General features: G+C 56.2%; 1 protein-coding gene and 1 non-coding gene across 15 annotated transcripts in view; both read right to left on the bottom strand.

The window, feature by feature from the left end:
• Window positions 1-144: 144 nt before the first annotated feature.
• Window positions 145-25,529, bottom strand: part of AP1B1 (adaptor related protein complex 1 subunit beta 1) — a 38,784-nt gene continuing 13,399 nt past the window's right edge. For 6 of the 14 annotated variants that reach the window (XM_068911162.1, XM_068911158.1, XM_068911159.1 and 3 more), the window contains 21 exons: window positions 24,774-24,879; window positions 22,763-22,898; window positions 21,487-21,732; window positions 19,198-19,388; window positions 18,355-18,576; window positions 16,828-16,948; window positions 15,979-16,074; window positions 14,624-14,739; window positions 13,303-13,468; window positions 11,763-11,861; window positions 11,103-11,362; window positions 10,276-10,477; window positions 8,934-8,954; window positions 8,290-8,319; window positions 8,048-8,191; window positions 7,078-7,223; window positions 6,100-6,229; window positions 5,286-5,370; window positions 4,617-4,703; window positions 3,113-3,267; window positions 145-1,505 (listed from right to left, as the gene is read on the bottom strand). In XM_068911162.1, the coding sequence (XP_068767263.1) occupies window positions 1,431-1,505; window positions 3,113-3,267; window positions 4,617-4,703; window positions 5,286-5,370; window positions 6,100-6,229; window positions 7,078-7,223; window positions 8,048-8,191; window positions 8,290-8,319; window positions 8,934-8,954; window positions 10,276-10,477; window positions 11,103-11,362; window positions 11,763-11,861; window positions 13,303-13,468; window positions 14,624-14,739; window positions 15,979-16,074; window positions 16,828-16,948; window positions 18,355-18,576; window positions 19,198-19,388; window positions 21,487-21,732; window positions 22,763-22,898; window positions 24,774-24,879 (2,834 nt within the window). In that variant the 3' untranslated portion in view covers window positions 145-1,430. The remainder of the gene's footprint in view (window positions 1,506-3,112; window positions 3,268-4,616; window positions 4,704-5,285; window positions 5,371-6,099; window positions 6,230-7,077; window positions 7,224-8,047; window positions 8,192-8,289; window positions 8,320-8,933; window positions 8,955-10,275; window positions 10,478-11,102; window positions 11,363-11,762; window positions 11,862-13,302; window positions 13,469-14,623; window positions 14,740-15,978; window positions 16,075-16,827; window positions 16,949-18,354; window positions 18,577-19,197; window positions 19,389-21,486; window positions 21,733-22,762; window positions 22,899-24,773; window positions 24,880-25,529) is intronic. The other 8 variants (XM_068911164.1, XM_068911165.1, XM_068911167.1 and 5 more) reach the window with 2 other exon arrangements.
• On the bottom strand, window positions 6,554-6,658 carry LOC138061453 (small nucleolar RNA SNORD125). The gene has a single exon (XR_011135224.1). It is a non-coding gene; the product is annotated as a small nucleolar RNA SNORD125 (small nucleolar RNA).

Genomic DNA, 25,529 nt, shown 5'->3' with positions numbered 1-25,529 from the left:
CTGAAGCCCCGAAAGCCCCAGGGATGACGCCGAGGAGCCGTCCCGTGCCCCGGTCTCGCTTCCTGCTGCTTCGCAAGCCCGCGGTGAGTGGCACCGAGCCTGGGAGGGGACAGCTCGGACTCCCCCCCATGCAGACAGCAGCTCCATGGGCAGACGTCACCTTTATTCCATGTCCTTTTAAAACAAGTGAACATACAATATATTTATATTATATATATTAAGGTATTCACTGGCGGGAGCTGAAAACTTACACTGAACACTTCTATTCAGGGATGATCAATGGCTTTATTTCAGGGTGGGGGGAACAATTAGTGTCACCAGTGGGGAAGGTGGCACATCCTCTCTGACACCGAGTGACAGCGGGGCAGGGAGGAAGCTGCGGCACCCGGGAGGAAGGCGGCCACCCCAGCTCCCGTGGCTGATGGGTGCCCGACGGGTGCCCTGTGGTGGGGGGGAGCTCCCCAGCCCAGGGCAGCCGCGTCCACGTGAGCCAGCGTCTGGGGACCCTCTCCGGAAAGCCCTTTTTGTAGCACACGTAGCGACAGGCTCAAATTCAACAACCTCGAGCCCTTCGGGCTCCTTTGGAGACGGCTCCCATTTAGGGGGGGACCCGCTCCGAAGGGATGGCGGCTGCCTGATAGGGCAAACGCGGAGCTGGGGCTCCCTGGGGCCGGCACCGAAGCGCGGGGAAGAAGCCAAAGGCGCGTGCAGCCGCCGCAGGAGTTCACCGAGCCCTGAGGCACAGGGAGCAGCAGCCCCACAGCGGGACCGGGAGGCCCTGCAGGGCTCCCGTTGCTGCTCCCCCCGGTCTCCATCCAGGACCCCCCTCCACAGCCCCTGAGGCCAGGGCTGGCTCCGCCGCGGCCCCGGAGGGGACAGGAGCCCAGGCTCTCGCTAGACAAGTGATGAATCCTTCACCAGCCACCACGCGCGTTCAGGCGTGAGACCCACCACCAGGGAGAGGCAGGTTTTTGCAGGGCTGGGCCAGGGAGAGAGGTGCGCGTGGGTACAACGGCATCAAGGGGCTGGGGGCCCGAGAAAGCAGAGAGGAGAGGGGAACGAGCAGTCCCACTGTCTCCTCCGTGCCTTGCGTGCGCTGGCGTCACAGCTCAGCACAAAAGTGCTCGCTTGGACCTCGAGGGTGAAAACAGGGCTCCTGCAGGGGCAACGTGAGAAAGGAGGACACTGCATTACTGACACAGGGATTTCTACACGGATGCATGGACCAGCTGGGAAGCCCCTGCCTTCCTCCGCCCTCCCAAGGTGGGAGCACTGGCTCCGTTTCCAGCCCTCAGGCAACGCCAGCTCGAGGGTGAGGTCCAGGGGGAGATCTTGCTCATGTTTGTTCCTTGGAAGGAGAAAGAGGAAACATGCACGCAGGTCCTGCCCCGCTTCCTCGGGCAGCGAGGAGGACGGGGTGCAGCGGCACATCAGTTCTTCAGGATGGTTTCGTAGGCCTGGTAGACGTACGGGGCCACCTCCGGCGCTCGGCATTTCAGAGACAGCTGCGCAGAGAGAGGAGACATGGCCCCATGGCACCGCGCACGGCCCCGCCGGGGGCAACAGCCCCACCGGAGCCTCCAGCCCCGGGGAAGAGCCAGGTGAGCCCAAAAGCAGGAACCGAACCCCCTAAACGCCACTGTTTCCCCCTCCCGCCCAGCTGAGGGGCAGAGATGGTTGCATGCAGCACGGGCAGGAGCGGGGGGAGGCAGGCACAGGCACACACGCAGGCGCAGGCTTCATCCGCTGTGGGTTTGATTCATATCCTGCAATTTGCTTGCCTTTGGGGGAAGCAAAGCATATCTCCGCTTAAACTGGTACAACCCCCTGGGGAGTTATTTGCTCAACAAAGAGATTAAAATGTAACGACTCTTGGGTTTGAACTCAATTATTGTTCCTAAACCTGCAAGCCAAGAGGAAAAGGCTGCAGCATACCAGTGCTGAGGGCTGAATTTGGCTGCCAGGAGAAAGATCAGGCTCTGGGATAAGGATTTTCTGACGTTGTTCTCAGCCTAGGTGAAGCTGTATTTTGGAAGGGGCGGTGAAAAGGCCCTGACCCTCCTAAAAAGTCAGGTCCTGCAAAGCTCAGCTCTTGGCTCCGTCATACATCCCTGGCTCCAGGCCAGCCCTGCCAGGGTAGCCGCAGGGAGAGGCAAGACGGGCTAAAAGAAAAAAAAAAAAAACAAAAAACAAAGCACTGTGAGGGCAGCCGGCAGGCAGGTAAAAACGCCGGGGAAGAAAGAATCAGGCAGCAGCCAGACACAGCCCAAAAACGAGGTGTAAAAACAAGTCCGCTAACCTCCAACTCCTGCAACATCGGGGCAGGCCAGCGGCGGGCAGGCAGGCATGCAGCAGCGGATACGAAGACACATAGAGAGATGAGTCAACGCGCAACAGCTCATGGCAACCAGACCAAACAAAAGGCCCGTGAGGAACGGTGGTTCCCGCAGGGACGGGCCGAGCTGGGCCTGGGGAGGGAGCACGAGCGCCAAGGCGGCGGGGCCGGGCACAGGGTGCCCATCCGGGGACCAGCCTCTGCTTGGAGGCTGTTTTTCCTTGCAGCTGCAGCGGGGCTGCCCGGCGCCGCGGGCAGAGCCAGGTGCGCCGAGGCGTGAGGTTTGAGGTCGGGGTTTTTTCTTTAAAGATTCGTCATTTGGCTGGAACTTCTCACCCACACAAGCACTTCCTTTAGCTGTGTCACCGAAACTGATGGTTGCTACCCCTCGGCGTGGTAACGCGCCGGCCGCCCTGTCGCCACAAGGACAGTCGAACGGAGATCACCGGGAGTGTTCCTGCAGCGCCAGCCCAGCTGACGGAGCCCCCGTCTTCCCCTCGCCACCCGAGAGGGCGGCCAGGACCGGCAAGGGGAGGGCGCTCACGCTGACCCCTTCGCCAGCAGAAAGGGTGGGTGTTTACCTTTGTCATGTGTTCGTCGACACCAAAACGCATGGCCGGCAGCACCACTGGCTGCTCCCACACCCGGGTCCCACCACCGCGGAGATCTGCTGAAGGCCTGGCCACCCTCACCCAAGCTCCCAAGCAGAGAGAGGGGAAGGTGAGGGCAGGGTGGGGAGCAGCCTGGGCCCGGAGCTGGGCAGGGGAGAGGACGTACCGTGAAGCTGGGATTGCTGGGCTGGATCCGCAGCTCTGCCAGCACCCAGATCCCATTGGTCAACTTCAGAGACTGGTAGAGCATGTCTTGGCCCTCCACGTTCCTCTTGGCAATGGTGAAGATGTTGCTGCCTTGAAGCTTGCTGCTAACGGCATCTGTGCGGGCAGAGAAACGGCTGCCGTTCAGACCGCGACGGCGCAGACCCCGGACGCCGCACAGTGAGATCTGGCCCTCGCTAGCAGGAGGCAGGGGACAGCCTGGGCCCGTCCTGGGCACACCTCAACTTCCAGGCCTTGAGGGCAAAGAGGAGCAAGAATTCAAGTGCTGGATGTGAGCAAACTCCTCTTTTCTACCTGCTAACGCCAAACTCTGCTCGCTCTCTGCTGCGCACAGCCCTGGACCCTCATGTCCTAAGCCCTGAGCTAGACACCAGCCCTCTTGCTACCTGCCACGCACCCAGGGAACTGGGACTTGCTTCTGCTCCACCACCTCCTCCCCATCCCGTCTGGCTGCCCTGGGACAGAGCACATTAAAACCTGCTGTGCCCAGGTGATTATGGGAAAGGCTCATTTCGACCAGGGTCCCCGGTCGCTCCCTCTTCCCCAGGAGGGCGCTCCCAGGGTGCAGCGCTCTGTTGGGTTCGGGGACATCGAGCCGCGTGCCGAGCTGCTCCGCCTTCCTCCGCAAAGGGCAGCTCGCTGCGTTGCCAGCGGGACTGAACGGACTTGGCTCGCACTGGGCTCTCCCGCTCCGGGGTTCGTACGGCACGGCTTGCCACCAAACCCCGAGAGACGACAACACGCATCAGGCCCTTCCAGGCGAGGACAGCACATGCCATGAGGGTGACCAGGAGGGCAGGGGAGGCCGAAGGGAGCTACTTTCCTTTCCCAGCAGTTTGTCTACTCCTCACCTTGCTGTTGGATAAAAGGCGCTTAACAGCCTGTATGCTGGCATGCAGGGCACCCGGATGACATGGACTCACTGTGGGAGCGAGAAGGCACTGCAGGGCCTAGTCCTGGCTCTGCACAGACACCCCCAGCAGCAAGGCTGTGAAAAGGGCGCCCACGGGGTCCCGTGGGACCGTGCGATCAGTGCAGAGGAGAGGAGGGCCTTGCCCTTGCTGACACCATTGACATGGAAGCAAAGGAAGGGAGAGGAGGATCCACACCCACACGAAGACAACAGCAGGGCCTCCCCACACCACGCTCAGCGTGACAGCCTGCCTGGCAGAGCCCAGCATCACCAGCTGAGCTAATAAAGTAACCGCTGCCCAAGCACAAGGCACCAAACCACCTCTCATCCGGAGGAAAACCCCAGGCTCAAGCTGGCGTGATCATCTCTGCAGGCTTGGGGCATGCACGTGGAGCACTGACGCTTAAGAGGTTTCAGCTCCCCGCGGTCTTAGCTGGGATAAGTCAGATAAGCACAACACCCCTAGGCACCAAAGGCGGCCCAAAGCGCACAGCCAGCCGGGAGCTGACCCTTCCCGAGGGTCTGAACCCACCTGCATTGAGAGAACAGTCCTTGATCTGGAACTGGGCCTCGTTCTCATTGGGAATGTCCTTCCAAGTGGCCAGGAACATCTGCCGCTCTGCAGGAAGGAAACAAAGTGACAGAGTGAGAGCCAAAGCACCAGGCACCACCTCCAAGCGCAGTGCAGATGCAGAGACCACACCGCGATTTCGCCAGCTGCTGAACGGATCTCACTGCAGCCAGGAGAGGGAAGCGTTTGCTCTCCCTGCCACGCTGCCATCCCCTCCAGCAGCCACTATGCTCTTCCAGGATCAGCCTCACTCAGCAGCAGGAAAGCTACCCGCTTTTCCTGGGTTAGTGAGCTGAATGGGCTTGAGGAAGTGGCTGGGGAGAGTCAGAGAAAGCAAAACAAGCAGTAGAGTGAAATGAGAGGGCTTGGTGGCAGCGAGCTTTTAGAAGGTGGCACAGGCCATCTCAGGTGACCACAGCTTTGCATGCTGGCACTGACCTGCCTGCACTGCCCCAACCTGCTCCAGGCTCCCAGCAGGATCACGCTCTCCCAGGGCTCCCAGCTCTGGGCTGTTAAGGCAGCTGGGAGGTTTTCAGGGCCTGAGATGGCGCCTAGTGACGAGTGGCAGAAGTGCAGGACCTTGCAGGAATGACAGCCACCCGCAGGGCCGGCTCCCACGCTCCGACTCACCCATCTTCCCGTCCTCCACGAAGAGGATGTGCAGCGGATACAGTGTGCTGAAGTAGAACACGTCAATGTTGTTTTTCACTGCGACCTAGGACAGAAAGACACCGAGACTTCAACAGTTCCTTCCGTCTAGAGCAGGCGGGTGATTCCCAGGCAAGCATCCTGTCCCCCCATATGACACTGATGCCCTTCGAGCTGGGTGTCATTGCAAAGAGCATTGGAGGCAGGACACCAGCAATCGCCGACTCCTGTGCCTAAAGAGAGCTGGAGGGGCCTGAGAGAAGCCAGCGCACACGCCCTGCACACCAGAACGCTCTCACGTGGTGGCAACGCCACACTCCCGGATGCACAAGGGGAAATTGGGGAGTTGCCAGGGAACCGGTGGCAGGGCTGCACCCCGTTAGCCAGTTCGCCTTCTCTCTTGAAACTACAGCTGCCGCAGCTCTGTCTCCACCCGTCACCCCACCACCGCCTCCTCCCGCTCTGGCACACCGCGAGCAGACGCTCGTCTGAGACTTGGCTCTGCCGCACGTCAATAAGGATCTTCCGCCATGGACAGAGCACTTTGCGTGGGAGTAAGATATCAAATCAAAGCTAGGCGCTCTGACAGGAAAGCAAAGATGATGAGCTTAGCGTTTCCTCTTGCTGGCTTCCTGCTGTCACAAATCCTTCCAGCTCCACTTCATCTGCTTCCCTCTCAGCTCGGAGAAGGGCGCAAACGCAGCCCTACGATGCCCCTCTCGCCCAGCCTGCACCGACTCAAACCTCCCCAGCTGGTTTCTGGGCATGGGAGGAAACACCCCGGGGCAATCCCTACCTGGAGGTTGTTCAGGGGGTCCATCTTCATGACAGAGCCGACTGTGTTCAGGGGAAGGGAGATCTCCACCGACTGGTTGGGGGCGAGAGGCGCGTGGACCTGGAGAGGAGCTGCTGGGGCTAGACCAAAGCTGTGAGGACACCCAACAAGAGACAGCGGGTCAGGGCATTGGGCAGCGGGGAAGAAAACCCGTTTTCTTGCCACACAGACGTCCTCCAGCCACGAGAAAGCCCAGGACCTGACTGGCTCCTGCCCTGGGGCAGCCCCAAAGTGCAACTCCTTTGCCCTGTGCAGACTCGTGTAGGTGTAGGTGTAAGACTTTGCCTTAGGATCCTTGGGCCTGGTTCCTCGCCTGTGCTCCTCTGAGCGAAAAGGAGGCATCAGGCAGTTTGGCAGAAAGCCAAATTACAGGACAGCCCCCGAGTTGGCTGGTGAGCAGTACCCAGATCCCCCCAGGGGAATGGCCTCTTCAGTCAACTTCTTAGAGGCTCCGGTTTGATGATCATCACCACCACAGCCATCAGCAAGAGAAGTATCATCACGTGAGGCTCTTCTCAGCCCTACATGCTGGCAGCTGCCACCAGTTCACAGCTCCTTCTTCCCACCCCTCTGCGCATGCCACAGCTCCACGGCTGAACATGGAAGCTGTCATGCAGCACCTTCACCAGCTGCTGCTGCCCCACTGCAAGCACCGATGCTCTGCTGTCCTCCCCGATAAACACTGTGCGTACTGCGCTGCCCACAGCGTACAAAGTCAGGCTCTCCAGGCACTGAACCCCGTACTCTTTCCTAGCAGCCCTTCTTGAAATAGCAGCTGACCCTGCTGGGTGCTCCCAGGCTTTGTCATGGCCATCCTGAGGCCACCATGCCCCTACAGTGGCCGAAGCCCTGCAAATAGCTTGGCAGATCCCAGAGCCAAGCAGGGGCCAGTTTTGCACCGGGACAACGCTGCCAGGCACAACGCAGGAGGGACCTTACCTGTTGCGGTTGAACTGGATGGCAAAGTCAGACATGACCTGCAGGGCTTTATTTGTTAGCACGAGGTCCATGGAGATAGAGCCCACCTGGCGGCTGAATGTGCCAGAGATCTCCAGCCCCTTGGCCTTCATGGCAGGGAGCCAGACCTGCAGTAAGGATACAAGAAATCCACGTGATTTTTACCCGATCTGAAACACAAAGCGAACCCTGCCAGACAAGCTGCAGAGGAGCTGAACAGAGCAACATGTTCACACGACTCCAGTGCTCACAAGAGCTTCCAGCAGACTGCCAGGGCCGGTAGGGTATTTGTAAACCCAGGAGCATTTCGCTGCTACAGACACCCTGGGATTTCAGAACAAGCACCACAAGGATACTGGCCCTCCACCAACTGCTCCAGGCAGAGCAGACAGGACACAGGTAGACGGCAGAGGATCTATCACTCCCATTCCACCAAGATCTCTGCCTTGGGCAGCGACGTCCCAAGCCCACCAGCAGCTCTTGCTCCAGGGCACGCGCAAGGCCCCGAAAGGCACGGCAGGCGAGAGGCGCTGTATGGCGGACGCCTTCCCATCCGCACTGCCTCTGGAAGTCAGAGCGGTCCTGAAGAAACTCGCTCCTCCAGGAACAGCCCCTAGACGGGGACTGCAAAAAAACAGGGCTAGCAGAGATCTGACCTGACAAATCCCTGCTCTCAGCTGTGTTATAGCTTGAGTAGCATGCAGGTGAACACGCACGCACCCTGCCAGATCTGGGCAAGATCTGCCAGCGTAGCCAGCGCTCCAACATCGATCATCGCCCTTGCTGGTCTTGCCTACCAGGCTAGGTACAGCAGGCTCGTTTTCCACCTCCTCCCAGGAAAGCCCTGCTGCGTGGGGAGCTGGGGCTCTCGACCCTCCTTAACGCCCCAGCTCCGACCTTCAGCAGCAGATTAAAGCCGGCAGCTCGGGTTTGGCTCCCCCACCCTGCTCACCGTTTTAGGTGCCACGTAGGATCCTGACAGAGTACCCACTCCCCCGGTGAGGTCAAAGAGGTCTCCCAGGCCACTGCTGAGGGGTGCCCCCAGGTTCGCAGGCACTGCGGTGCTGGGTGCTGCGAAGCCGCTGCCGCCGCCCATCTGCAGGAGACAAGGGAGCGAGTTACGGGGGTCCCGCGGAGGGGAGGCGAGCAAAGAGGAGGAGGCAGAGCGGGACAGACGGGGAAGGGCACACTCACGGCAGGGCTGCCTCCCACATCGCTCCTCAGCTGCAAGAGACAAGAAACGGAGACGTCACTGCGAGCCGAGGCAGGGACCCAGCGCGCCAAGGGGAAGGGGTCCCACAAAAAGCTCTCCCCAGGGTGCTTTCTAAACAGGCCAGCACCAGCAAGCAAGGGTCTGGGCTCACTAGGGGTGCTCAGGGCTGTCCAGCAGATCCTGCCGCTCCTCATCACAGGGAGATCTCTTAGTTCAGCATCTGTGTCGCTTTGTTTTCACTAGCATTTAACAAGCTAAGCTTCAGGCACAGACACCGAGAGCCAGAGACAGAGAAAGGTAGGAACCAACAAGCTGTAGGGAGGTCACTGGGTCCCGGTAGTGTACTGCAGCTCTCTGCCTCTCCCACGGCATCTGGGACCGTTGGGCCTTCATGCGCTAGAAGTGGTTTGGGGGGATCAGCTGTCCCCTGCGGGAAGCAGAGGAGTCCCTGGGGCACTGGGGGCATAAGGTGCCTGTCCCAGGCTGGCCAGAGATGCTGCTTGGGACTCAGCCCTAGGCCTGGCAGGAGGCTCAGACCGTGAAGGGGACTCAGGGCAGAGGGAGGGCCGGCATGGGCACCATGGCCAGGGACGCTCTAGAGAGCTAAGAAAAGGCTGATCCATACCCCTTCCGACTCGTCCCCCATCTCCAAGCAGAAGCAGGCAAGGCGGAGAGAAGAGCCAGCCACATGCAGAGACACAAGCCGGGACAGAAGAGACAAAGAAACCAGGGAGACAAGAGAAGGGGAGGAGGGAAGAGACGTTAGTCAAGCGGTCCCACCAGCCGATCCGTCCACCGGTGGTTCGCATGGCGGCCCTGCTGCTCTGGAGCCGGCATAGCCCAGGCAGGTCCTTGGAGACAGTACGTGGGACGAGACTGCGCTAGCTCGCGCAGCACAGCTCGCAGCGGTGCCTCACCATGCACAGGAATGGGGATCTCCTTTCGTCCACGTGCTCGCAACCAACCCAGTCCCTGCTCTGCAAGCCCGGTGAAGAGCCAGGACAGCACGCGGGGGAGCTGTGACCCAGCAGAGGCAGCAATTGTCTCCCCATGGGGGATCCCTGCTTGCTTTTGTGAGAGGCGGAGGGACTCCAAACTCTCCTCTCCTTCGGGGAGCTGGTACCATCACTGACACCAGCCTCTGCGCCTGCATGGCGCTGCCCAGGCTGAGGATTGGGTTTCCGCTCCTTCTCACCCATGACCACAGGCCTAGATCTGGGACAAGCCGCTCTATATTCGAGGCCGAGGCCTAGGGCTGTCATCCTAGGCAGGCAGGTGCCCTGCAGCCCTCCAGCACCAGGACGGCTGTCTTTCTGCCAGATGGTTACCTGGGGCCACAGCTCCAGGGCGGCGCGGGAGCCTGCCGTGCTGTGCAAAGCCAGCCCCCGCTCCAGCACCATCGGGCTGGGGAGCTGAGCCTGCGGGCTGGGGGGCTGCCTCTCACTGCCGCTGCATTTCCAGGACAACAAGCTGCCAGCTCCGGCTCTCCTGGCGCAGGAGAGGCCCATTAAACCCTCCCTGCGGGCTGGGAGCAGGCGTATCTCAGCCCAGCCCTACAGCACATCCCAATTTCAGGCAGGTGTATGGATTGGGGTTCAGAGGGGAAACCCAGAAACAGGAGCATCTCCACACTGCGGGCACAGAGAACGGGAGCGTCGACACTAGAGCAGCAGAGACCTCCTTTGCAGGAATGAGAGAAAAAGGCACTCTGGAGCGCTAACCCCTGCCCTGCTCCAGCCACCTCTCTCAGGATGAGACAACTGAGGTCACAGAGTGCCCCTTTCTCTTCACTAGCTGTAAAAGGAAAGGACTAGCTCAGGTGTCTCTGCGGGGACAAGCCAGTCTCAGCCCCAGTTACTGCAAATGGGAGCCTACATCAAACCCGGCATGACGTCGTTAGGGCAGCCTGGGTTCGGGCCCAGCCAGGCAACAGCATCAGGGCAGGAGCATGCAGAGCTGCGACGTACCAGGCTGTCCAAGCCGCCTCCGAGAAGGTCCACAGCACCCATCTGCACGGAGGTGGCAGCCATGGGAGGCCCGCTCACCGGGGGGCCCAGGTCTAGGTTCAGCAGGTCACCCAGAAGGTCTCCCTGAGTGGGGATGACGGCCGGCTGCTCCGGCGCCTGGACCCCCGAGGGGGCTGTGTCAGGGCTCTCTGCGCTCTCGCTCCTAGAGGGAAGGACAGGGAAGAGGAGAGTGAAACGCACGATACTGAAAAGCTCTGGCTGAGCCAACAGGCCGTGCTGGAGACAGGACGGATGCAATTTGCCCAACTGTGCTTTGCAATGAACGCTCACAAAAATGTCCTGTCCCAGCAGGGATCCCAACACTTCAAAACCCTCTCACTGAGATTCACCTTCCACTTAGATCCGAGCTCACTCTGTCAGGCTTATAAGGATGGCATTTAATCCATACCAGCCCAGCTGCTACAGGGGAACTTTCCTTGGGGAGACAGTGACCCACAAAGGAGAGCTCCCTCCAAGGAGCCTTGCTGGCAGGCTGTAATATCCGAGCACAGGTGACATCGCAATTGAGACATGATGCCCCCTATGACAGGAGCTGGGAGAGCATTTGTGATATTCACCAGAGCTCAATTTGATGCAGGAAAAAGGCTCTGTGCTTCTGCAGAACTACGCGTGCACATACATAACGCTGGTAGTAACCTGCTCTCACCGAGAGGCCCAGCAAGGAGAGGCAGTCTCTCTGGGCCGAGTAAGGCCCTGAGCTTCCATGCAGACTCAACGCAGGGTGGAAAGCGCCTGCGGAGGAGGGGGGCAGGCAGAGAGATACTCACGAGCCCGTTCGCGGAGGCAAGCTCTTGTGCACGACCCCTCTGCTGCCCTCCACAAAGGCGCTGGGAGGCTTGTGGTAGACGGAGGCCAGCGTCCCGATATAACAGATGAGCTCATCCAGCAGCGTCGGCTCTATCAGATCTGTCTCCTCGGAGATGAGGGGCTTCTCTGCCAGCACGACTTCCTTGGCAGCCACCGGGTCAGTGGAGAGCAGGCGCCAGTAGATGTAGCCACGGTCTCGCAGGTCCGGGTTGTCCGAGTCCTGGGGGAAGCACGGCGGTTAGTGTTGAAGCAAGCGGGCAAGGGAAGCTGCAGCTACTATGGAACAATTCAGAGTGCCCTGGGGCCACAAATATTTTGTCCCTGCCTAAATCTTGCTAGAGCATTAGTGGGAATGTGGAGAGGGAAGTTACAGCCTACGTTGCACCTCTGCTCTACAGAGGCAGCGCGGGTACCTGCGTTGTTACACTGGTGTTAGCAGGGAAGCAGCACACAACGACGCCTCGTGGCAGTTGAACTGCCAGCATTTCCACAATTAAGCTAATGCTATCACCTGCCTCCCACCACGGGCGCCGTGTGTTACCACGACATTCCCATCACTTTGGAAACGATGGCAAAGCCCCATGAGAAGCTCTCCGCACGAGCAGGAGTGGGTTACACACCTGAGTAGCCAGGCTTAGCACCTGCTGCACCAGCTCCTGCGTCTCCGTGGGCTTCTTCAGAAACAGCTTCACAATAGCTGTCAGCAGCTGTAGCTGAACCTGTGGGCAGAAAAGCAAGGTTAGGGAGAAATGGACCATCTTGCACGGCTTTGGTGTCAAAAACAAAAACAAAATCACCATGAGTTTTCCCTGTACACACTGCTGGGACATAATTCCAACCGCCTTTCAAGAGATCTGATATGCAATGACTTGTTAAGCAGGAGTGACAACTCTCAGAGCATCTCAGGTAATTCCTAGCCAGGTCTGAAGGCCATTTCAAGTCGATTACTGCACTCTCAGCCTGTCGGAGGGGCAGGTGGACAGAGAGGTCACTGGGCAAGATCTTGGGCCTGAGTTACGCAGGCCCACAGAGGTGAAGGTCAGAGCATCCTTTGAGTTACAGGAAGACAAGCAACAACAATTCACCTCCAACTGTCCCTTTAGACCTGAGGCAGCACGGACAAGATCAGCAGCTTTGCTCTTCCATCTTCATAGACCTTTCTCTGTTCACTTGGCTGTGACCTAATTTCATGGTGTTTTATATAGTGGTTTGTGGGAAATTTCCCTAGGTGACACCACCAGAATTTCCAAATGAAAACCCAACAAAGCCACTTGTCCCACCTCAAAGAGGCAGCAACTGAGGTACAGCAGAAGCTACCTCCCCAGGTTGGATCTTCAACCAACTTGGAAGTGGTCCTGACAACCCGAGTTCCCTTCCTTCATCTACTGTGATGGAGAAGAGGCAGGGAGGAGGTGAGGCTCCCACTCCCCAGCTGCACGCTCCAGCCCCGCACAGATAGGGGCCTGACCAGGCACAGCAATCTCCCTCTGAGCTACAATCGGCCTCAGCTGCCCCAGCAAAAGGGGCAGCTACACTTCCCTCTGCCAGCCCTGTGTCTGCTGGGGGCTTCCAGTGGAAGCCACCTGCTCAGGAAGTGCAAGCTGAACTCCGTATCAGCTCATTTCAGCCACGTGACTCGATTTTCCAGCCCCCAAAGGCTGCTCCCGTCCTGGCACAGAGGAACGGACCAAGTGACCAATTGGTCCCTTCTAACTTTTAAGAAGGGAAGATGCTTGAGATACCACCAAAGTGGTATTTCATGGGGCACATGAGTATGGTCTACATGCAGAACCAATGGAGGACATCGCTGTTCGAGAACCTGCAAGAAACCACTTTCCTGAACCTGTTAGAGCAAATTGCTTTCTTCAAATTGCATTAGCACAAGCTTTTTCATAGTTTTACTCCTCAACAAGACCTTGGGGACACAAACACATTCTCAGCTATCACTTGACCAAAGGAGAGGTGGCTAAGTCACTGCCTTGGCCAAGGTGACTGGAGAATAGCTTTGAGGGACCAAACCCCTGATTCAGCCAGAGTGCAGCGCGGCTCCCTCCAGCCAGTCCTGCCAATGGATCAGGCCTCCCCTCACCTGGAGGAGCCACAGCTCCAGGGGTTTGTCCCCCCACCGACGGTGGAGCTGCACCCTCCATCCCACCATACCTGGGTGCTCTCATCATGGAATCCCTCCAGGAAGCTCTCCAGGAGCTCGTCTGCGTTGTCGATCCGCTCAGCGTACTCCCCCACAATCCAGATCATGGCAGCCCGGGCCTCAGGCTCGTCCAGGGAATCCAGGTTCTCACACAGGGTGGCAATCACGCTCTCGTACCTTCAAGAACAGGATACGCGTTCACCAAGCAGATGGAAGGAGCCGAGTCCCAACTTGGGACTCACTCCAACTCCAAGATATGTCTGATAGCCTGTGAACCAGGGCATCACCGAGGGTACCAGCACTCCCAGCTTGCTTGTGCTGCTCTCAGTGAGGGATCCTACGGCCGGCCAGCCTCGGGCAGCTCTCTCTCCCCAGCGCTGCAGCACTTTGAGAGGCCGCCCGCGCCGAGCCCTAGTCGGCTCCTGAGCACGCGCCCCTGCTCACCAGCCTCTCTGCAGAATTAACTTCTCAGCCCGACTCATCTGGTCTGCATCCTCTCTCCAGCTCTATAGCAGCCCCGAGTTGCTGGAGATTAACATCGACTTCCTGTTCATTGCTAATTCTGTTCATTAGTAATTATTATTGCTATTAGTTCACTACTTCCTGGACATGGAGTTGCCCATTAGTTATGGATCAGTCTGAATTCTCCCCTCTTCTCCTGCTATCCACGCACGTTAGACAGGAGGATTTCAGAGCTACTGTAATCAAAAACCAGTTTAACTTCTTCCTCAGAGGCCACGTGAGACATTCTACCCCCGTCTCAGGCAGCTCCACAGTCCTTGCACTGATCTCTGTGCTCGCTAACACCAGAATCACTGAATTATGAGCCATAGATGGTTAATGCCAATGTCAGGCCTCAAAGTCTCTAGCAGCTTCCGTCTCTTTGGGTCTCTAGCTCTGGGTCTGCCATCACAACTCAGGACATCGTCTAGGCTGCGGAAGGCTTTCCTGCCCCCCAGGTCACATTTCCTGCTTGAGGTCACATTAACTCAGTAGCACAACTCAAATTGGCAAAACAAAAAAAACCCAAAAAAACCAAAAGCCACCTTCACTGAAGCGAGGTGAGGTGGGTATGGCTTTTGCACATGTGCTCTCTCTGCCCTGCGACGATGTGAGCAGGTAGGAAAAGACGCATAATTTATTTCCTACGTACCCCAATGCCAATTCTGGGCTCTCGGCAGCTTAAACATGGGCTACCACACCAGGAGGGAGCAACAGCCCAACCCTCCCCCCAGATGCTGGATCTCTCTAGGGTCCCATTAACACAGAGGGGTAACGACGAGCTGCTGGTCTAGCACAGGGAACGTTCGCCCTGTGTCCTGAGCCACGTACTTGTTGGGGTACTTGCGGAAGATGTCCTTGATGACGACAATGGCCTCCTGCACCACGTAGTTGACTTTGGTCTGGATGAGGTCGAGCAGGGTGCTGACGCAACGCTCGGCTGATTGCTGTTGGAGGAACTTGGTCAGGTGGTGGCGATGCTCTTGCATACCTCCCTCAGAAACCTCTGCCGCCCTCCTCATATCCCTTCTTCGCTGCATTTTCCCCCTCCCGTACTTCCCCCAAACTTAACGCAAAACAGAATGGAGGATGCACAAGTGTGGCCTCCCATTCCCACTCCTCAGATCTGGGTCTAGGTCACTTCATCCCTCCTGCACACTCCAGGTGCCTCCACTATCCCCCAGCGTAGCTCACTCCCTGCTCCCACACACTTTCTGAAAGTGGAGACTCCTAAACCTCGCTTTAGCTTGGATCTTTGCAGCCACACTCCGCAGGGTTAACAGAAACAAAAAAGCAGAGCTAAGGAGAATGCCATGGCAATAAATCCTGCTGGAAGAGGCTGGCTTCACTGTAGAACAGAGGGATTGGTCTAGCGGCAGTGAGTTGGGCCAGCTCAGCTCCCCAGTGGGAGTCACAAAGACCGTGTTAGCTCCAGCGTGTCTCCTCCTCCATCTCTCCAACGGCTGCCTGGCTGTTGTTAAGGTGTTTTTCTCACGTGATTTTGGATGCTCTGCATTAACCCAATGTAAAATCAGCTGGCTCAAACCCACTTGATCTTGTCTCTAAGCACACCTTTTCACCAGCCATGCAGAGCCATGACAAAGCACAGCCAGGAATTTCAGAAAGGTTTTTAATAATCCCCTCCTCCAAATTACCTCTGAGCGGATGCCACCCCCCCTCACCCCCTTTGATAAGGGATTAACTCGCTCCCAGGACTCCTGCAGTCTCTGAACACAACGCCTGTATAATCTGCTTCATTAACACAGTAAGTACACATTTGTCAGTCCAGTCTGTTGCAAGCAGCTAGGTCTGCAACTGATCATGGCATGCACAGGGATCCTAAAAAAGCTCCCACGGCAAACGGCAAGGAGATGAAACTCCCCCCGTACCCCTTACACTGCACTGTAATACCCCTCACGAAACAACAGTGGTTTATATCTTCAGACCCACCAAGACTCCAGCCAGGCCCCCCCAATTCATTCACATGGGCTGGAGAGCAACCGCGATGGGCGCAGTCTTGGCTTAGCTGGGGCTGCCATCAGCAGCAATACAGCCAGCGCTCGAGGACAGCATGCAGAGGTTGCCTGCTGCTCTCCACAGCCAGCTCAGGCCTTTCTCAAGCTAACCCTGAGCTCTGCAACCAACTCTGCTCCCCTTCAGGCCAGCCAATACATCCCATCCCTCACCTCGACCTTGATGGCACAGCGGCCGATGGCTCGAACCGCCTTCCTTACAAAGTCTACGTCCACCTCTGTGGCGTACTCCTTCAGCTCTGCAAGTACCTGCCAGAGAAGACAAGATGGTGAGAGCACTGCTCCTAGAAAAGTCTCCGATCTATGGATGAAAAGGGAAACACAGCAACGTGCTCCTCAAAAGCCCAGCTCACAGCACCACGGGCCAGCCACCGTAGCAAACTGGGTGATAGGGCTACTCCCTGTAATGTTCTGCAAAGCTGCAGGCTATGTTCAGATCAAGAATTTAATTCAGAATCTATAAGCACCAGTTCAGATCTTACTTGATAATCTGGGCAGGAGTTACCCCCCAGAGACCTCTCCCTCACCACTGCCTACTGCATCTCATGCCTGGGAGGGCTCACAGCACTGAGCAGGGGATGAGCAGCGAGAAAGCACACGTGAATAGGGCATAAGAACAAGGAGAACTTCTGCACTGGCCATACAAGGAGGGAAATCTGGGTTGCTCTAGTCATTCCCAGAGCTGGGCACCGGTGAAGAGGCAAGAGGCAGAAACAGCATTTGTGCTGCCTCCAGAAACACTGCTGGGAAAGGACCTGTCCTGTGACACAACACTGGCTTCTTCCTTATCAACAAAGGACCCAAGGTCACTTGGCCCAGGTCAGTGTCACGTCCAGGAGAGCTGGCCTAGCTAAAGGCACTGAGCTCACCAGCCAGGTCTTTCCGTCAGTTCTGGCACCAAGGTTTTACCAGGAAAACACCCTCCCTTCCTGGGATCAGTCCGCCCTGCGTGCCCTCCTTTGTGCCCACCCAGCCAGTCGGCATAGCACGCAGATCTCTGACCTGGGCAATGTTGGCCTGGGAAGCCAAGCGGATCATGATGTCCAGTTTCTCCAGTTTGACGTAGATGGGGTCGTTGTACTTCACAAAGAACACCTTCATCTCATGCTTTAGGATTTCAGGCCTGGAGGACAACAAGGGGCAACGATCAAGGGATACACATAAGCTCCTTCACTTTGACCGCAGAAACCAACAGCAAAAAGGCTCCGGAAGCCATGGATTTCTCCAAAGCTTTCAGGACACTGATACCAACATCAAATGATTCCTCTTGTGGCAAAACTGTCTGCAAAGTCTGACCACTGCTCCCACATCCAGTGTCTTATTCTAGGCACAATCAGCTGGCAAAGCCGAGCAGAAAGCAAACTCTCCTCTCCAGAAAGCTGCAGGCCAGTCGCACAGCGCTGAACGTGCAGGAGATGGAGAGGGATCCAGATGCCTGACCCCTGCAGCCCACGTGCCCCAAGTCCCTGCAATCTGATTACTCCATTAGCCAGCTACGAGCATGAATCGTTCCCCGGCAGAGGCTGGAGCCAGGCTGATGAAGGCCTGAGCACACGGCAGAGGAGGCACACTGGGGAAGCATCGAGCCTGAGAGCGAGCAGCGCAGGGGAGCTCCCACAGCGGCAGGCCAGGAGGACAAGGTTCCTTGGTTGCAAGCACAAAAAGGTTTCTGGGGCTTGTTCAACGCCAAGCAATCCGAGATGCCGTCATTATTCCCCCAGGAACCAGGAACCTTGGCTCCCCTTCACTGATGCACAGGGAACAGAGCACAACCTTGCCGCAAACAAAGAACAGATGCGAGACAACAGGCGATGATTGTCTTGCCAAGGTCGTAAGGGACTTCTTGGGGCTGTGGGGATGCGAACCCAGATTCCCCAGGGCTAGGCTAGGCCTTTCTCACCAAAGCATCCTCTTTCTAAGCTCAGAAGAGGACAGGCTTCGTCCAACTCCAAGGAGCCAACCTGTCTTTCACGTTCCCGCTCGCAGGGACACTAATTGCTTTCCACTTCTCCCAGAAGTTGCTGCTATTTTTAATAGACAACAACCGTGATAACTGGTGGGACAGAAGATCATCTGACTGTGGCTTTCACTGTGGAGCAGGGCTCTCCAGCTGGCTACGTCTGTTCTGTGCACATATGTAGGTCCTCACGCACCTCCTGGACACCGGCAATTTTAGATCAGCAAAGGGACAAAAGGACCTTTCAGTACTTGCCCGTTTGAAAAGGACGACTGCACAGAAACAAGACTTTTTCATAAAATGCCTCACTAGACATGCAATGATGAAACCAAAGTCTCGGCTACTCACCGTTCCACCCTTTGCTCCCTGCCCATTCTCTCTCCTGAACCTCTAGGCCCAGCCCTTAAGTTTTAATAGTAAAGAGACAAAACCCTTGTGAAGGACTGAGTCAACCAAGCCCTAACACCACAGAGGTCACCAGAAGGGTTGCGGCAACAGGAAGCAGCACCCACACTAGAGAAAGAGAGAAAGTCACAGCTGGGCTGCCCTTCCTCTCACGTCGCGGCTCTCACCTCTTCTGCACGATGAGGTTAATGTTGCGGAGAGCCACGTACTGCAGCTCTGGCTCTGCGGAGAGCAGGGTGACCAGCGGCGGGGCCAGCTTCTTCAACAGCGTGCCATAATAATCCAGGTCCTTTGACAGCATCTCCATGAACTTCATCAGCACCTTCACTGCCGAGAGCACCACTGCGGAGTTGGCATGGGACAGCCGGGGCGTCACCCGCTCACAAATGCTGGAAAAGTTAGGGGAGACATGAAGGGAAAACAGACGATCAAAGCCAGTTTTCCTATTTAAGGTAAAATATTGCTGCTAATACCAGTCGAGAACGGGGCACTGGTAGAGTTTACAGCAGGGCAGATGCCCACCACCTAATAGCTTCCCAAGAGATGTTTAACTGGCTATTAAACACCCCTGATGATGGTTATTTCCCAGCCTCCCCAAAACCTAATTCCAACAGTTCTCTTTCAGAGCTCCCTAGTGTCTGGCCTGTTCTCCCGTGCTGCATGATTAAGACCACATTTTAAGGCAGCTAGAAAACCGTGCTCCTTGCAAGGGGACAGCAGTCCCTAGGTGGCTATGCCAGCTCACAGTGCCCAAAGCATGCTACCCAGCAGATGCCTGCCCTTCCTCCCGCAGCAGCAAGCCAAAGGTCAGAAGCAGTGTAGAAGGAAGCATAAAGATACTTCTTAGAGGAGAAGGGAGAACGTCAGGACCTGGCGATAGTAGCAAGTGGCCCTTTCAGGCAGTGCTCATCTGTTCCCCTCCCTTTTCAAACTCTGCTCCAGCCAGCCCTGGTCCTGGATTCCCTGCACGTGGAAGCACCAATCCCAACAGTATCCAGAGCCTCCCTCACCTCTGGGCTTCCCGGTCATCCTTGGGCATGTAGTTTGCCAGACAGTCCAGGATGAAGATCTGGCCCCACTCAGTGCATTCGTTCAAGGCCGTGAGCAGCTTATTGATGGACTGGGGGTTGAGGTCCAGGAGGTTACTGCTTGGGTGAGACTCTGCTATTTCTGAGAGCGCTGCGACTGCATTGGCCACTACCTGCCAGAGGGGACCGGACACGTGTTATGTGACAAAAAAAGAGAGGTTCAACATCCTGGAGGAAAGCTGGTGCAAGTGGACATGCCGCATCCTTGATATCAGAACCCCACTCAGATACACTCTCATCTCAGCGACATCTGGGCACCAGTTTCTCCTTCCCACCAGCTGATCTGTGGTAGCATGCTGCACAGAGATGAGCAATTACCACCCGCGCGGTCCCATCACCCACACTACATCGCCTCCAATGCGGAGCACATGTTCAGCAGGAGGCATCCTTGGCCCCGTGCCCGGCGCGAAGGAACCCCCTCTCACCCCCCGCTCCCAGAGCAGCTCTGCAGAGACCCATCGCTCTCCGCTGCAGCTCCCAGGCTCATCTGCTACACTTGCCCAGCAGGGCGACAAGATCTGAAGAGCAGCAAAGGCAGGGAGAAGAAGAGAAACCCTGCACAAAGCAGCCTTTTAAAATCCCCTCACAGGCTTGGAGGGGAAAGCAGCCCACTGGTTCTCCAGAACAAGAACAGATCTGCAGGACTCTGAAAACGAGGCTCAGCTGCCACAGACTGTGAGGCTGGACAAGGACATCCCAACGGGAAGAGCAGGCAGGAGACCTGGGCAGAGCCTAGTCCTAATGCCAGCCACACCACAGCAAACGCAACCCGAGAGACATTCTCATACTGGGCAGCTCCAGGGGTAAAGCGCTCTGCCCAAAGCTTATCCTTTCCACTGCCAACAGAAGCAGACCGGTGACAGGGAGAAGAGTAAGATAAACTGATTTCTGATAGCACGATTGTGCTCTAACCAGCTCCAAACAACCAGGGATAAAGAGCTCCAAGAAGTTCAAGGGGGAGAAAAAAGAAAAAAAAAAAACAAAAACCACACACACACACTTTAGGTCAATCTGACATGTCCTGCGCTTGGAAAATCTGTCGGGGTATCTGGGAACGACGGGGGACAATAACGGTGCTCAAAGTGGGGAGATGCTGTCCATTTCAACAGTGGTAGGCTAGGGCTAACATTTCTGAGGAAACGCAATCGCCTCCAGCTGCCGCCTAGTGCAGATCTGACCGTACCGCTGCTCCCCAGCTTCGAGCAGGGCTCAAATCTCTGCTGCGGGCTCCCAAGCACTGACGTGAGCTCATGAGGGAGGTGTCCATACTCGCAGGCCGGGCAAGCTTTTCCACACCTGCATGCACACAAAATGCTGCTGGATTTTGGTGCTGGCTGGTGAGAAGGAGCCAGGTTTGCCTCTGCCTAGCAAGCTCAGGAGGGCTTCAGAGGAAGCTAAGGCAGCATTTTGATTCCTCCAGTTTCATAATGGAGTCATCACACAACTCTGTGACCGTGACTCATCTCCTAGAGAGCAGCTCTACAGGAAGCCACTGATAAACAGCAGCAGCCATTGGGCTGGATTTTGACAACTCTTGCTCAACTCTTTGCATAGGCAAATCCAAAGACCTTTTTCGCCTCCTGTTTCAGCACAGGGGTCCTCGTGGCCACTCTGGACGGTGAGAACAGCAGTGGGTTCCTGTCATTACCTGCTACTTCTCCTGGGTGTTGCTGTCTTCCTGGCCGCTCACTTGTGCGGGATGCAGGAACTGCTTCGCCTGCCTGATGCCAGGCCACTGCCATCACCCTACTGCCTTCCCCCCAGCAACTCCAGGCTCCCTGCGCTCACAAAGTGAGAGGCCAAGGAACGTCCCTGTACCCAGGCTGACTGCTGCAGTCTCGTCGCTTTGCCCCCCAGCGCAGGAAGCAGGACATGCAGCATGCCCAGCTATCAGAGCCAGGCATCAGCTTCCCTCTGCTACTGGCCCCTGCTCTGGCTAATGCAGCACAGCCAACAGGAACAGACAGCAAAGGGATCAAAACCATTACATTTAGCAGCAGCTGGGAGAGGGGAGTTACAGCACAAGGAACACAACTCGCAGCCCTCAGCAACAGCTCTCACTAAATATTGTCCATTAAGCACCAAAAGACAGTGAAGAACTGAAAGACAGGCAAGGGAAAGGGAGTCAGTATGCAGAGATGAATGGATGAGGAAGGGCATTTATTGCCATTGGGATGAGAAGAGAGGATGAGTAAGGCAAGAAGTAATCACCATGGGGTTGGAGTCCGAGATGAGGTCCTTAAGGGTATCTAGGAAGCCTTGGTCCTCCACCAGCTGGGCATTGATATCGTGGAGCTTTGCCACACAGACGGCCGCCGTCTTGCGCACGTAAGGATCCTCGTCTTTCAGACACTTCCGCAGGGGCTCACAGAGATACTCTGTTATCTTGTCCACTCGGATGCAGCCCATGGTCCGCACAGCCAGAGCCCGGATCAGAGGGTTTGGATCCTCACAGTCCTACAGCGATTAGAAAGGAAGGTCAGCTATCCAAGGCCACTTGTCCTTGAATCACAGGCTTCAGTGGTGGCTTCAGGACCTAAATTCTAATTTGGGTACCTGAAGCCTAGCAATTTTAACGCTCATCTCTCAGGAACAAGAAGTCCAAGAGTGCCTCAACACCAGAGAGAGGTTAGATCTGTTCTTCTGAAATCTAGAGTGCAGAGTTTTAACACAACCATTTCTCACTCCAAATACACCTCCAGGAATCAGATGTCTTCATCACTTACACCAAGAATTCAAATTCATGTGCCAAGCTGCAAAACCACCACCCGACCTGAGAAATGCACCTAGAGGGTTTATTGTTTTTTTTTCCTTAAAAAGTCAAAATTCCCCCTAAAGCCCACCAAACTTTTTAATACAATGATTTGGCCACATCTTGGCTCCTAACAAACATGCTCTTCAGTATCTAATTCCCACAGGAAGATCAAAAGGGTCTTCCTGGCTGCGAAGACTTTAGTGGGTAAGTTCAGGTGACCGAAAGTCATGGAGGCTCACAGGAGTTGCCCGCAACAGAAGCTACCACTGACAGAGCAAGCGGCACAGTACTACTGCCAATAAAAGACTTTTCTTCTAACTACTGGCCAAATTTGTTCTCTTATCTAGCGCTAAGGGAGCCTCTACTACAGAGCAAGGAGACTTGGAAGCCTGCCCACACTCACTTCTTTGCAGCTGGGTAAGTGGCAGTTTAGCGCGGTGGCCTGCAGTGAAAATCCAGGGGAAGGCAGAGGGCAACAGAGGGCAAATTCAGGGCAAGGATTTCTCCAGATGAAGGAGACCTTGCTGGGTCAGAATTAAGTTCTTTGAAGGAGAATGAGAGGACTCTAGGGCTAAGGAAAGGAGATCCCCAACTCTCTTTTCTCCTAGAAGGGAAGCTCCGAATCCTTGAAGGCGATGGCAGCTGAGTGGTTTTAGAAATGACGGACGTGGCAGGCTGACCTGATCCCGTTAAGGACATGCAGCTCTTGGACATGCAGCTTTCCCCTCTCACCTTCACAAACGTGTTGACTGCCATGATAGCCATATCTGGCTGGCTCTTGGCATAGTTCATCAGGTACAGATAGACCAGCTTCTTCAGCTCTAGGTTGTCCGTCTGCATGCAGTTCACCACATCCGGGAAGAGAGCACTGAAATACAAAGTGTCGCCATGAATACAGCCATGCTGCTGAGCCAGGGAAAGGAGACACTACCACCTACATGATCACCTTCCACTTCTGTACCCTTGGGGGGGCTCAACATGTTCCTAGAGCCAGGAGGCCCTGGGTCCTCCCATAACCTGAGCCTACTATGCGGTTACTTTATAGATTTGGCTAAATAAGCCCTGCCATCACTGGCTTTTTCTTCACGGATCTGTATCAACTCAAAACAGTCCCTAACGGACAGCATTTGGGCTCTCCCAGACCATTCCCACATAGCTCTGCTGTATCCCAGCTCCAGGTGCGAGTTTCCACTTGGCTTCAGAGAAGGTGTGACACTAACCAGCCATCAGTGGACGGTGCGAAAGCCTCCAGTGCCTGCACTGCTGCAGGAGCACATGAGAGATGAGATACTCCGTCCTTGCCTTCTGCATGTTCTCTCCTTACACAGGGGCCCACCAAAATGGCCCCACGCTTTTGTGGATATTAAATCTGGCCTGCTGCAAACTGCTGAGCAGTCACACCACCTCCTACAGTCTCACAGAATTTAATACTAAGGGCCCAGTATAACAAATAGCCACACTTCCCAAGGCCAGCTTTGCAGCAGGGATGATGCTCTGGAAGGCCAGAAGGGAGCTGTGGAGCCGTAATGCCTCCTGTACACAGTTTTGGTCTTCACCTGTCTAAACCTGACCCCACTGAGAGAGAAACAGCAACTCTAAGGCTGCAAATGCCAGGTAAGTTATTTTGCAGTGGAAGATAAAGACAGATCAGTCAGACTATTAAACCATCTCAGGACAAGCAGTCACAGTCAGAGGGTTAACCCAGAAGTTATCCCACTCCAACAGATGTCCTTTTTTCCCCTTGAGAGCTGCTGCTTTGCCACTGCAAAACCAGCCATTACTTACAGGTCAGCTCCAGGGGAGCCGTAAGCCTGAGCTGCGGGACAGGCTCTCTGCAGACAGAGCCAGTGCTTGCCTTTGCTCTCACCCCAGCCTGAAGTTTCCCCCTTTGGGACCCCAAAGCAGTGCTTTACCTACCTCCACAAGTGCCCTGGGAGCAGGGGATGGGATACACCTCTTATCTGCATCAATTTTCCAAGTATAGGGCCCAGATCACAATTTTGCTCTGGCTACCCTCAAATGCACCATTAAAAGCAAAACGGTCGTGCTCTGTGTGATCAGAAGCAGTGTGAGGGAAGGGAAGGTGAGGGAGGGAGGGGGCCATCTGCAGCTTGGCCAGAACAATAAAGGAGAAGAGAAAAGAGAAGCCACCTAATTTTCTGGACTGCACTCTCTGCAAAAGGATTATTGACACTGAGACACAGACATCAATCCTCCAACAAAAAGGCTCTGAGAGCTTTTTGCTTGTTTTTATCGCAAGGTAACACTCACAGGAAGCAACCATAATCCCAAACAAACTTGTCTGGCAGTCGGGTCAATCCTCTTTTAGCCAGATTACTACCAGAGCCAGGCGAGCACCAACCTGCCAGGCTGCTGCTCACGCACAAAATGTTTTTGTTGCACAGCAGCAGGCACAGCAGTGGCCATGAGCTCGCTCAATCCTGGCCCAAGACCAGAGCCAGCACACAGACCGCTGGGAGGCAACGTGGCCCCATCCTCCACAAAACAGGAGCTGCAAACTGGGGGCTCTGGGGGGCTCCACTTGCTCCCTGTCCAGCTTTGCTGCTTGGCTCACCAGAGCACGTTGCACGTGCCAGGAAAAGCCGTTACATGAGCCGCTGCACTCTACTTGCTTGGCGTGTGTCCGGAGCGGTGCCCTGGCAAGCTGTCAACACATCTGCACAGCTTGGCTTGGCCTGGGCACTCCCAACACAGCAGCAGCACGGACAGCTCCGCAACACACCTGACATCTTTGCCAACCGTCATCGACGCTATCACCTTCTTCACAGCTTCTTTCTTCTTCTCCTTCTTGTCGCTGTTCAATTCTGCTTTCAGCTCAAATATCTCCCCTGGAGGAAAGAGGGAAGTTTGGTGTTAGCTCCTCGACAGCTGGGTGGCTTCGGCACAGGACGGAGCAGCTGCTCCACGTCATGACTGGCCCGCTGGGTGCTGGTTGCAGCTCCCACCACCTGCGTGTGGGGCTCCTGCTTCACCACCCCGGGTGCCGCAGGGTGGCCATGTCCAGCTGGCGCAAACAGCTGGGCGACTGCTGACACAGTCAGGGCTCACGTGTCCTGCCAACGGGGCCACCCTGGACCGATGCAGGCAGGTCCACGCTCCTGGGACACGCCACCAAGCACACGGAACGAGAGCCCGACCCGGGAGCAGCCCCTGAGCAGGGCTCTCCCCTCCCACAGCTGCGGCAGCTGGCGTCAGGAGGCAGAAGGGGGAATTTAACTTTACAAACTTCCCTCAAGCTTCCCTCTGGAGCTTGGCTCTTATCCGCAGAAATGAAAAAAACAGCACCTCCAGAGAGCTGAGAATGTGCTGACGCTTCCCCGTGGCTTCGGCCGGCTCTCAGCCCCACGAGGACCTCAGAGGTCTTTACGGGCAGGGATTTCAGCAGCAGAGGCATCACCTAATCCTCCAAAGGGAGGGAAAGACAGCCAAGAAGTCCCAGGAGACCCAGAACATCACCCTAGCAGAGCTCTGTACAACA

The sequence above is a fragment of the Struthio camelus genome, chromosome 17, assembly GCF_040807025.1.
Source record: "Struthio camelus isolate bStrCam1 chromosome 17, bStrCam1.hap1, whole genome shotgun sequence".
NCBI lineage: Eukaryota > Metazoa > Chordata > Aves > Struthioniformes > Struthionidae > Struthio > Struthio camelus.
This window is presented reverse-complemented; position numbering and strand designations above follow the sequence as displayed.